Consider the following 13,710-nt stretch of genomic DNA (forward strand, 5'->3'; position numbering starts at 1 on the left):
TTGCCCTACCCAAAACGGACGCCTATGACCGGTACTAGAAATCCACAATGGATGGAATCCATTCATTTCTGGAAAGTAAATATGCACAAAAATTTTCGTTTTTCTGAATAGAAGCGTTCTGGAAGGATTTAAAAAAAAACTAATTACATGACGCCATCTTCAAAGAGCTCTAGCTCTCCCTTAGGAAGCCTTTTCGGACTAGGTGAATTGGGTTAAATTGTCTTAAAATTATCTGAGGGATCTCCTGTCTTCGTTTTTCGGTAGAGTTTCTGGAGACCCTGTATTTCAAATATAGAATGCAAAACATGTAACTGTTTAATAAGAATTTTAACATATAACTTTAACATACTGCAATAGGAATTTGCAAAATGTTAAAACATTATATAAGTAAGTCACGAAATAAAAACTGTCGATAATTATTATTTAAATATTTTATGTTTCAAATAACATATCTTGAAAGGCTATATATTATAAAATAAATTATTTTAGATTGTATATTAAAATATGCTAAAAAATGGATTTATTTAAATTTATTTGTTAAAAAATCAGATATAAATCTTTCTTTGCAACTAGCAACAATAATTTAAATCTGATAAAGATCAGAAGATAAAGATCAGAAAACAGATAATACAATAATTGTATTTAAATAATTATTGTATAAAATAATTATTTAGAGATAATTATATAAAATATTAACTAATACAAGTATGCTTTAGCAATTTTGAAAGAACCCTAAGACAATAAAATCTTACTACATATTATATACATCTCTGACATTAAATGAAAATCACGGAACTGAAGTGCCCAAAACCTTCCATAGAAGTATGATATATCAACAAAATAAGTTTGATATCTTCCAGGTCTCAAAGGAAGTCTTTCAATACATCAAAATGAATATCTGCATTTTAGGTGGAACCAGATTACAACGGAGGAGCACCTATTCTTGACTATGAAGTAGAAATGACAACTCCAGACAACGCCCAAACTCTTGTCCATAAAAACAAAGAGACCGAATGCTCAGTTAACACCTTGAGTCCTGGCTGTGAATATTCCTTCCAGGTTCGGGCTGTTAATAGAATAGGGCCTGGATCATGGTCGGACGTTTTGAAGATCACCAGTGGTGCCGCACCTCCATGTGCACCAGAGTTGCCACAAATTCAGTGCAAGAGTCCTTTCCATGTTTATGTCGACTGGACGGAACCTGTGTCTAATGGGGCGCCCATCAGTGAATATAGGTACGTATTTATGTTTGTGTAATTTTCTTTTCTACAATGCATTTATTTTATTAAATTGTTTACAGTTTCTTCTCTGTGTGGCTTCTTAGCAAATGGTGCTTATTGATGTTTCTCAAAGGCACTTCGCATTCAGTATCTAGAAATCAGTATAGTATTATATTATCAGTGATTAGTGATTAGAAATATAAGAATATAGGTACTGAAGATCCATTCTATGTAACTATACTAAAATCACAATAAAGATGCATAGAAATAAACAAACCAAGATTACGAGGAGCACTCCCGTATCATGATTTACAATATATAAACTTTGTAGATCATGATTTGGAATTTACAATGTATTACATTGTTAATTTTGATTTGGGAGTGCTCCTTTTAACATTCAATTTGTCTTGGTTTGTTTATTTCTAGTGCATCTTTATTGTGTGTGTGTGTTGAGCATTATTGGCTTCGGAGTCAATGTCCATTCGCCATCTTACCTTTTTGTAATTATTTGTATTATTTATGCAGAAGCTCTAAAGGAGTGCTTCCTGTTTTCTATTGGTTTGTTTAGGTAGGTATCCAATCACAATCCTGCTCCAATTTTACAAAGAACTGTTTTATATACCTATATCTAATTTTTCAACGATTTTTATTTCTATTTGGAATTATTTCCTTTCGTTGTGATTTTTATTAAATCTTTTTTTTATTTATTTACTTATTTATTTATTCTTTTTATCATTTTTTTTATTTATTTTTTATTTTTCATTTTTTTTTTCATTGTCTTTTTTCCAATATAAATTGGGATATTAGACTAGGACACAATTTGACGCTCAGGGGTCGATCAGAGCATTTAGTGTATCTTTATTGTGCTTGTAGTATAATACATTCAAGAAATATCAATGGACGACAGAAGAAATACTAGACCTTATGAAACAAAGAAAACAAAGAGAAATAAAAAAAAATCGAGCGGCTTAAGAAAAGTGGATGACGGATCGATGTTCAGAAATGGAAAAATTAGCAAAGAAACGTGCTGTGTTCAATAAGCACAAGAAAATTCGTGAAGTGGTTGGCCTGTATAATAAGAAAACCATCAATACTCTAGTAGATAATGCAGGAACATGGAGCAATTATATAACTGAATTGTTCCAAGATGGCAGGCCAAATGTAAATGAGGCAGGATGGCAGGAGCAATGTAAATCAAGAAGGACCTGACTGAACCTTTAAAATCTGAAGTTCTTCATGCAATAAAATCAGCAAAAACCAAGAAAGTAACTGGACCAAACAACATTCAAGGTGATCTCTTAAAAATGTTACAAGAGGACCGGATCAGTGCTCTAGTGCTTTCCCCAGTGGTGAACTGATCAATAATCTTATACGCTGACGACACTGTTATTTTATGCTATAGTTTCCAGGTCCTTCAAGAGTAATTGGATTGCGCAAACACAGGAAGAGAAATAAGTCTAAAAATGAATGCTTCTAAGTGAAAATTTATGATATTTAGTCGATAATCTCACGACAATGAGGTTCCTTCCTAGAGATAGATCAACAAAACATTGGGAGAGTTACTGTTATAAATTATTTGTTTTTTATCTTTTTTACTCGTTTGTTTAGCAGAATTTGTCTTATATTGACTAAAACATTTCATTGGTGGTTTTTCACTAATAAAATAAATTATAGACAGAAAGTATTTAAAAAGTCGTTATATATTCCTATGGTTTGTTTTTAAACCAGGAGGAGTAAACTAAAAAGACAAATTCAACCCAAGAAAGTCACTAGAAAAATCACCAAATACGTTTTCTTTTTTGTTGGTCATATCGGTCTTCGGCTGTAATCCATAACTACTATATTATACTAATACATCACTAAAGAGTTTTAAAAACGTATGACGTTTATATAAAAGCATCCTAAAAATCTAAAAATTAAAATAATAACGAAGAAAACACAAAAAATTGCAGATATACCATAATTAACCTTGAAATGCCAATACATAGTGTCAAAATTTGATAAATTTCATTAATGTCAAAACTTCATAACAGTGGAGTAAACTTGTCTGAGATTGGACCAATTACAAACAAGCATTACGGCTCGGTAAATTTGAATTACTCGTCGTGGTTTAAAAACTTTTTAGGCTTTTACTTATTATAAAATATCAATAACGTGATAATATCCCAAACAAACAACAACAACAAAAGTAATATGGATTAATTATGGATTTTTACAGACTAGAAATGAGTCCTGACTTAAGTGAAGATAAATTCTCCAGTGTCTACCAAGGCTCTCAACTGAACTATGACGTAAAGGGTCTGACCCCTTTTCATTCCTACTGCTTTAGAGTGCAAGCTGGTAATAGTGCTGGTTTCAGCGGATTTTCTCCAGTTGCTACCACATTAACACCTGCAGCACCTCCTTCTGCTGTTACGTCGTTGAAATCTGAGTCAACTCCTACCTCCATTACCTTATATTGGAACACGCCTAATGAGGTAAGTATTGTGAATCAACCTAAAGTAAAAGGTGATTAATTTAGAGGTACTTTTTTGGTGGAGATTTTATGGGAGATCGTGTATGAATCGTATCACCTGATGTTGCGTTTTTATTCAGTATTGTTGGACAGTTCATCCTGGAAAGACTTGTACAGGATTTCTATTAGCATCCAAAAAATAAGAGTAATCCATATCGATTTAATTTTTGAAGTCTCAAACAAATATTATTTACATGTACTGTTTACATTACGTAAATGGGTGACATTGCTTCTGCAATATAGGCCACTCGTTTTGAAAACAACGGAGTCAGCAATTATGTTACTATTAGGAATTCATGGTCACGTTCAGGTGTAGTCAATCATAACAAAAATAATTACGATTTATTTATAGATACGTAGAAAGTAAAGAAAGATATTATTCATTATTCAGAAACCGACGTGGTTAGAGTAGAGACATTATCCATCCCGACACCATCTAGTTACTGTCGTACATAGTGTTATAAATAAATATATATTTCGGTAATTAGTGTTTCAACTTAATCAACTCCATCATCGGGGGTAACAACCCCCAGTACCAAGATAGACTTAAGAGGATCGGTACGTATTTCCGGCTGCAATGCTATTCAAATGGGGATTCATTTTTTTCGAATCCTGAGAAAACTAATAAGTATTTTTGAAAAATTTAAACGCAGAATGAAAGATTACGTTATTAGCGAGGGCCCAAAGTCCCTGAGAACTTCTATAATGTTTATTTTAATAAGTTACAGGGGTGAAAAACTAAGAGAAAATTTAGTGTTATTTTTAATTTCAAATATATCATTCAAAATAAACTTTTTATTTATTCTAAGGGACTTTCGGCCCTCGGTAATAATTTAGTCTTTCATTCTGCGTTTAAATTTTTCAAAAATATTTATTGGTTTTTTCAGGATTCGAAAAAAATGAACACAATGCCGTGGTAATATTTTCCAAATCTATCTTTGTCTTACAACGCACTCAGCCGAATATAATATTGTCAGCATATATTGTCAGTCAGACACTGACAATCAGTGACAATTTTAAATATTTGACATTGCATCGGGAATATGTTGAGTTATTGATTAAATATTATTGATGTATAGTGTATTTGATAAATAATTGTGTATTATTTGTGGAAGATCCAAGCAGAGAATACATCAGGATAATATATTCTGTGATCCAAGTATTTTGTTGTTAAAGATGTTCAAAATTGTAAGCGTTCCATAACAATATATTATTAAAAAATCACTTTAACACTTTTCCTCTTTTCTCGATTGAGTATTAGTCTTTGTTGTACAAATAAATTATTACCTACAATCACTGAATACATAGTTAGTGAAAAATTTATCATATTTATTAACTGAATTAATAATTTGCAATTATAAAAATATCAGTTATTCAAGAACATTCAAAACCCATCTCTTTAAATGAATGATGACATTGTCAAGTAGAATGACATTCTAGTAATGTTTACATATCCATACCAGTGTGAATTTTACTACATGTAATTTGCCGTGTAAAGACAGAAAAAGTAGGGATACACGTAAAATATTTGCGAATTATGTACCCATAGCCTTAACCCGGTACAGCATCTAGAAATTAATTAGGTCTACTACGAACATAGGCGTTCTATGAGGAATGTATTTCGTGCGCTTAGAGCAATGTATGGTCCACATAATTGGTCTACCGAACGTATAATTCACTATGCCATCAGTAAGTTTGAATTATTGGATAAGACGCGACCAAATAAACGACATTCAGCACGTACTGAAGAAAATATAGCGACGGTAGCGAATGGTATACGCGAAAATAATGAAGAATCGATTCGTCGACGTTCCCAATATCTTGGCTTGTCGTATGCAATAGAGAGTTATCGAAACCCTAAGTTAAAAGTTCCTTTATTACAGGATCTTTTAATAAAAGACAAATACAGGATATGTCTAATGAGAGTTATCGGAAACGCAGCTTTAAGGAATCTCTTATTTTGACAAATGACACATTAAATATTTTTGTAAATATAAAAATAACTTATAAAATTCTATTTGTTGATAAAAACATAAATATAAGTGAAGTTAGACGCCTTTCAGCTCTTGTTTCTTCACATAATTTGACAAATTTGTCACATTTTTTACACGTTACGTCAAAATACAGGATCCTTTATTAAAAGATTTTTGTTCTTTATTTTTCCTTAAATACGGGCGGCCTGTATTTTATTACAGGACAGAAATAAAGGACGCGATACTGCGCTTGCGTATATGTCAAAATAAAGGATCTTTTATTAAAGAACGATGTTAAATGGGGTTTCGATATCTCTCTAATAACTTGGAGTATTTTACATAAAGATCTTGGTTTAAAGGCCTACAAAATTGAATTAGTGCAAGATCTGAAGCCGATCGACTTTCCAAGTGGTCACCGTTTTAGTCGACGTGCTCTTGATAAGCTTTCAGAGATCCACTCTTTTCGAAAAAAAAAAAAACGGTTTCCGATGAGGCCCATTTTGGCTTAACAGGGACGTGAATAAAGAGAATGCCCGTGTTTGGGATGATGGTAGTGTAACCATCTCCAATTCGGTCGAATCCGGGACAAGGCTGAAAGAAATACCTAAAATCCGGGATTTTTCAATGAAAATCGGGCCATTGTTTTTTTCAGAAGATGATAATTATAATACTTCTTCTCGTTGTCCTTATGCCTAATAAGACCGTCAGACTTTGCTATCACCAGTATCACCTATCTATCTTTTACTCATTTCTTCCACGCCTTCCGGTCAGGGTTGGCATAGAATTTCCCCATCTTATAAAACCCAGTGGGTTTTTTCGGATTTTTTCAATTGATAAAACCCACTATTATTGGGTTTTTTGGGGTTTTTTCAAAAATAGCAAATTTTCAGTTGAATGAACGTCATATACATATATTTATTTCTGAATAAAAACAAAAACTAGCGTAAATACCATGAAGTAAGTAGTAGGTGAATACAAAATGAGAGAAACTGAAACTAAACTAATAAAACACTTATTTTAAACATGGTATATAGACAAATAAAAAAATAAACAAGTTTCTTGTTAAACAAGGCATCAGCAAAGCATATTAGTTATCAGGAAAATCAGAATCTGTATTTTTGTCACATTCCCAATTCCCATTCGTTATTCGTTAGACTCGGTCGAGGACGAGGACTCGGATCTTAAATGATTATATATTTTTACCAAGTTTGCAGCTCTATCGGCACCTAATTTGTTGCGAAGCTTAGTCCATATTAATCCATAAGAAGAAAAAATCCGCTCAATAGATGCAGATGAAGCTGGACATGAGAACAAAGATAACATATAAATACAAAAGTCATCTGGTATTTTATTTGTTTTTTTATTTTTTACTGATATCAGCTTCCACCATTTCTTTGTTGAGAATTTTTTGACAAGTTCTTCTTTGAAAAGTGTTGCGGGGAACATATCTGTATCCTTCCTTAATCTTGAATGATAACATCACTGCCAAAAACTCATCAGAAAGATTCGATGCAACCCATTGTTCGACTGTTTCCTTTTCTTCCCCTGTAAGTCGTCTTCCCATGTATTTGGGATCCATAGTATTTGCAAAAAGGTGAAATGGTTGAATTGCAAAGTCATATCTCTTTTTTATTTCTTGTCTGTATGACTGTAACAAATAATGGTCGAGGGCATCTTTCCATATTTCTACTGCATCAGAAATGTTTACTGAATCGCTTTGGAATCTGTCTAGAGCTTTCACAATAACGGCAAGCTGTTTTTGCGAATACAGAGCCTCTCTATATATGGCGACATGATCTAATATTTTGGAGATATTTTTATCAAATTCTTGCTCCTTCTCTGTCCTAATTTCAACATATATGTGATAGTTGCTTATAAATGTTGCAAGACAGGCTTCATATGATTTCCAACGGGTTTCATTGGGTAGCTGAGGCATTAGACCCTTTTTTTCTTTAAGCCACCCATGTGTTAAATGTTTATTTCTAAAATATTTATGGATCTCAATTATGTGCTTGGTAACTGTTTTGGGTGTAACATATGTTTCTAATAAATTCATTAAATGAGAGGAACACCCATATGTTAGTAAATTTGGATAAGTTTCCTTCAAAATGTCTTTAATATTGACCAGTTTTGCCTCATTATCGGTACATATAGCAAAAACATCTTTATTATAAGTTTCATTAATATATTCAATATTTTTTTAGCTATTTTTTTTTCATCAGAAGGCTCCACAGCATCAATCAACATACTATGTTCGCCAGTATGAATACTCATAGCAATTATAGGGTCATTCTTAATACTGGGCCATCCATCCTGCATCATTGTGAAGCTAACGTCTTCAGCACTGAGTTCACTTTTCAGGGTTTCTTCTATTTCCTTATAAACTGTATCTAACAGCTCTCCTGATACTTTCTTGCCGCTAGGTGGATCATATCCAGGTCTCAATGCGCAGATCATGTCCTTGAATAATTTGTTATCAGCAATATTGAATGCTATGTTAGAGCCATAAAAAAATTTGGCTATTTTAATATCCAATTTCTGCTTTTCACTTGCGGAAGTCTGCACAACAAAGCTTTCAATACTTAAAACAATTTACATAAAATTAATTATGTTTGTTACTTTTCTTGAAATTTCTTCTTATTATAGTAGACCAGACACAGGGTGGGTAGAAAATATATAGATATACAAATATACATCCTGTATATCCTGTCAAAGTTTGGGTTATTTTGGGCATAGTTAGTAGCATAAACATAATATGATGTTTTCACTTTCTGCGACGCCACTGGAAGTTACATTAAAATCGGCGAAAACACTTTGCAGCAATAATTGACAAACTTTGACACCCCTTTATGATTGCGATAATTCGATATATGACAAAGTATACTAATACTTATTAGTTATTTTGACATTTTCTATTGATTTTAGATATTTGAAGTTTTGCCAAATAGTTAGACCACCCTATACATATATTATAGATTGAATCCAATATCAAAATTGAAGGAAATAATAAAAATAACAATTGGTTAGCGTTGGTTAAATTTTAAAATACTAAATTTAAATTACGGAGAATTTATTGAATTGACGTAATTAATTCTCAAATATAGAATATAGTATAATGAATGATTTAATAATTTTATCATACGTGTCTGTCTTTTTCTTTTAATAGGTACATTCTTTGATGCACTTTCTTCAAAAAAACGGCTGCTACCACCACCACTACTACAACTTTCTATTTGACTCATTCTATTGATGTCCCCGTCAGCACGTTCAGTCACTCTTTTTTTAGTTAGCACCGCACATTTCTGCAAGTGTGCTTTTATTCTTTCAATTTTGCTGCTAATTAAAATTTTACAATGTTTACATTCGGCTTTAAGCTTTCCTTTCCGTTTCAATTTTGTTAACGTCTGCCCAACTGAAATCTAATTTTCTTCCACATCTACTGTTATTTGCCATAATTTCAGAATGATGTAATTTCACAACTCCAGAACGCCACGGCAAAACGCACTCATCAATGCATCGTACAGTTAAAATTGACAAAATTAAGAGGTTTGTGCTCTAAATAAATCCCCGAAGAAATATCGGTGATTCCCATTATCCGGCTGTTAGCGTGGAGGCAAATGACGTAGTGCAGGTGCTGATGCACTGATGGCCAGTAATGCCAAATGTATTTATTTATGTCAAGTTGATTTATTTTGTAAGCATATTTTGTTATTTTATTATTTTTGCAATAAAATTCATAATTTTTGTAAAACTTTTGATAGAGCAGAAACTATATATCAAATCTAAATAAAAAACTGAAAATCCCCAAAAAAACCCGAAAAAAACCTAAAAAACCCAAAAAACCCGTCGGGTTGGGCTTTAAAAAAAACCCGGGTTTTTTCCAACCCTGCTTCCGGTCTCCTGCCATTTCCTTCATCTGTTTCACTGTTTTCCCTCTCTTGGTCCAGATTTTCTGGATTTGTTCCATTCACCCCTTTCTAGGTCTGCCCCTCCACACTTTCCCCTGTCTTTTCGCATCTGTCACCTTCTTTACTAGTCTGTTCTCGTTCATTCTAGTTATATGTATGTCCAAATCAATTCAGTTTTCTTTTTTCAATTTTTTTCTCTATTGCTTCTCTGCTTAGCACGTTTTTTATGTTTTCGTTCCTTTCCCTGTCCAGCTATTTTTCTCAGCTGCTTAATTTCTGCTGCATTTATGGCACTTTCATGTCTTTTATTTGTAACCCATGTCTCGCCTACATATAGAAGAGTTGGTACTGTGATTGTATTATAATACCTACATGTATTTTTGTTTCCTGGCTGATTTCCCTTTTTCCAAGTATGTATCGTATTATTAATCGCAAATATATTCTCGTAGCTTTCTTTGTCCTATTTGCAATGTCTAAGTGTAGCTTTCCGTCGTTCGAGAAAAATTAAAATTAAATTAAAATACAGAAACGAAAAAAAAGTCCACCGTTTTCGTTTTCGTAGAACTATAATAATACCACGATATAAAATGCATACGGTTTTGGATGTAATGTTAGTATTACACTCTAGAAATTGTCGACTTTTTTTCGTCCCACCAATTCAATTTGCTGTGAATTATTTGAAGAATAACGTATTCAAAATTTCAAAATAGAATTTTACCAAAACGTTGAAAATTCTGATGGCCCGGAAGACTTCTCGGGACGCCGGTACACGACTTTTTATTTCGGGTCATGTCCCGGATTTTTCGGACCAGTTGGTCACACTAGTGATGAGCAACCCAAAGAGGTTCAAGAGTTGCTACTACATCCAGAAATAGCAACTGTTTGCTGTGGTTTATAAGCCGGCGGAATCGTCGGCGTCGGTCCATAGGTATTTCTTTAAAATTGAGGCCGACCAGAATGTTACTGTGAATAGAGATCATTATCGCGCCATGATAACGGACTATTTGGTGCCTGAGATTGAAGCTCGTGGTCTCGACATCTGGTTCCAACAAGATGGGGCCACTTGTCATAATCCCGTGAAAGCATGACTTTACTGCGAAAACGATTCGGTGAGCAATTTATTTCACGCTTCGGACTATTGAATGGACCGTGATAGTCGTGACGTCAAATCAATGTTGGCTACTCTGAATTGGTTTCCAAACAAAGCAGAAATTCACACATGCTGTTTGTTTTGGTTTTTATAATTGGAATATATTGCTTGTAGGATGTTTAATTTTTACAAAATGGTAATGTGTTGGGTACCCGTGATTGTAATCAATGCTCATAGTATATTTCCCACCACATTTCCAAATAGGACTGGTTAAAAACCTGAAGAAACACAGTAAGTACATACTATGAAGTCTGTAAATCCTTGATTTTGTGTAAGGGCATTTATAAAATTAAAAGCAATATGATTGATATGACTAACAAAGATTGTGTCTTTAGAAAAAAATGTGCAGATGATTGTTAAAACAAAATAAAATTAAAAATTATTACACAAATCACGTGTATAATGAATTGACAGTTGCTTTGTTTGGTATTTTTATATCAATATTTGGAAACCGTTTTGACGTTTTGACGTCACACTATCACGGTCCATTGGCCGTCTATATCCTGTGACATCACACCTCTCGACTTTTTTCTTTGTGGCTACCTAAAGTCCAAAGTCTACATGAAAAAACCGGCTACGATTGAGGCATTGAAGGCCAATATTACTCGAGTCATTGGTCAAATACCAATCGAAATGCTCGAACGCGTCAACAATAGACCGTCTTACTCGCAGTCACGGTTAACATTTGAAAGAATTTATCTTTAAGAAGTAATTGTAAAGAATGGTTTTTTCGTATGATAATAAAGACTTTCAAATAAAATTAATTTTTTTTGTTGGTTTTTCGTTTTGAAAAAAGTACCTCTTTATAATCCAAAATGAGTACATCATCTTTTTGAGAAATTATTTAACATAATATATTTTTTATTTTTTAGAATGGTAGCCCTATTACGAATTACAATATTGAAATCGGTGATAGGACAATATCAACAGATGGCGCTGTAAATGAATATACTGTGGAGGGTTTACAACCGGAAACAAACTATAAAATCAAGATCCAAGCAGTTAATGATGTTGCACATGGTCCATTTTCGTCTTCATTGAGAACTGCTACGTTGAGGCTGCCCCCGACTGCACCCAGGTAAGTCAATTTTTTGAAGCCATTATTTCAGCTTTAATTGTGATTCAGAAAATTTTTTTTTCAAAAAGTTCGAAAACCAATTCAAAGAACATTATCAATATGGCGTAAATCGGTTCTTTTTACGATACATTTCTGATTTTGTTTTCGAAAATCTGTTGAAATTGTTATATTAGATTCTTTTGGTTTTATTTTAAATCTTTGGACTAGTTTTTACAGACTATTCTCATCTTGAGCTATGAATATTGCATCGTCTGCGTGACAGAGAATTTTTACTTATGTGTTTCCAATTCTGTATCCTCTTTCTTTAGTAACACTTTTGACGATTTCATGCATAATTAAATTGAAGAGCATAGGGCTCAACGAGTCCTCCTGTGTTATTCCCCCACTTATGTCTATAGGTTCTTTAAGTTGTTCATCTATTCTGACTTCCCTTTTGTTGTTTTAGTAGATGTTTTGAATAGTCTTTATGATATTTAAGGGAAGTTCTCTATTATAGAGAAGATGGCCTATATCTCTGAGTATTACTCAGTAATTACTCAGACTAAGATTTCTCGGCAATTTGCTTTATGACGAATATTGCACCTGTGCACAATCTTCCAGTATGAATACCCTGTTGTTCATCTGCTAAACTTATCCTCTAATTCATTATAGTCCTGTCACCAAGGGGGGTACAACGGACTCCTTTATTCAGATGAACTTACTTAAGTTTTTTTTTATGTATTTTGACCCGTAGAATACGACTTTTTTGGGTAATAGTTGATCCGGATGTCGAAAAGGTTATAAACAAAGAACTTGAGGAATATAACAGCGATTTTTCGCAAAACAAAATATATTTTTGTATTTTTTGAGTTATTCTAAGCAAAAAATGTTTTTACTAGTTTTTTCGTAGGATGCATAGTTTTCTAGATAAACGCGGTTGAACTTTCAAAAATCGAAAAAATTGCAATTTTTGAGCCCAATAAATTTTGATTAAAAAATAAAATAGCAATTCTGCTTACCCCATTTGTAATGTTTTGATTATTTGCATTGCTAAAAATTAAATTTTTTATTGTCAAACAAAGCTATAAACAAATAGTGATTCCCGTGCCCAATGCATGCGTTTTAATTCATCCTACGTAGAAATTGCCTGTTTGTAGGATGGCATACTCGTTCGATTTTAAATGAGAAATGCATTGAAATCATCACTCAAGCACTATGTGTTTATAGCTTTGTTTAACAATAAAAAAATTAATTTTTAGCAATGCAAATACTCAAACCGATAGAATTTGACTTGAACTTTCAAATGCGGTAAGCAGAATTGCTATTTTATTTTTTTCGTCAAAAGTTATTCGGGTTCAAAAATTGCAAGTTTTCGATTTTTTGAAAGTTCAACTTATCTCGAAAGTGCAAGTCTATCTCGAAAACCTTGCATCCTACGGAAAAACTATTAAGAACATTTTTTGCTTAGAATGACCCAATAAATACAATGTTTTACAACGTTTTGCGAAAAATCGCTGTTATGTAATTTCTCAAGTTTTTTGTTCATAACAATCTTATCGACATCTGGATCAACTGTTACCCAAAAAATTCGTGTTCTACGGGTAAAAATACATAAAAAAAACTTGGGTTAGTCCCCCTGAATAGAGGAGGCTGTTGTACCCCCCCCCCGGCGACAGGACTATTAGTTTTTGTAAAATTTTAGTTCTAATAAGTTTTAGGGTAGTTTTTAAGTTTATAGATCTAGTTGTATGGCTATTTTTATCTCCTTTTTTGAATAGTAGAGGTAGTTCGCTGTTTCTCCGTTCTTCCGGCATTGCATTGTGTTTTAGAATTTTGGTTATTAATGTTGCTAGTTCTGTTGTTGCTGCTCCATAATTCTTCAGTAAA

General features: G+C 32.9%; 1 protein-coding gene across 5 annotated transcripts in view; it reads left to right on the forward strand.

Annotated features, from left to right (window-relative positions):
- LOC114325841 (fibronectin type-III domain-containing protein 3a) overlaps positions 1–13,710 on the forward strand; it is a 725,050-nt gene that overhangs the window by 701,108 nt on the left and 10,232 nt on the right. For all 5 annotated transcript variants that reach the window (XM_050649163.1, XM_050649164.1, XM_050649165.1 and 2 more), the window contains 3 exons: positions 910–1,235; positions 3,439–3,697; positions 11,639–11,844. In XM_050649163.1, coding sequence (XP_050505120.1) covers positions 910–1,235; positions 3,439–3,697; positions 11,639–11,844 — 791 coding nt within the window. The remainder of the gene's footprint in view (positions 1–909; positions 1,236–3,438; positions 3,698–11,638; positions 11,845–13,710) is intronic.

Source organism: Diabrotica virgifera, chromosome 4 (genome assembly GCF_917563875.1).
Source record: "Diabrotica virgifera virgifera chromosome 4, PGI_DIABVI_V3a".
NCBI classification, from domain to species: domain Eukaryota; kingdom Metazoa; phylum Arthropoda; class Insecta; order Coleoptera; family Chrysomelidae; genus Diabrotica; species Diabrotica virgifera.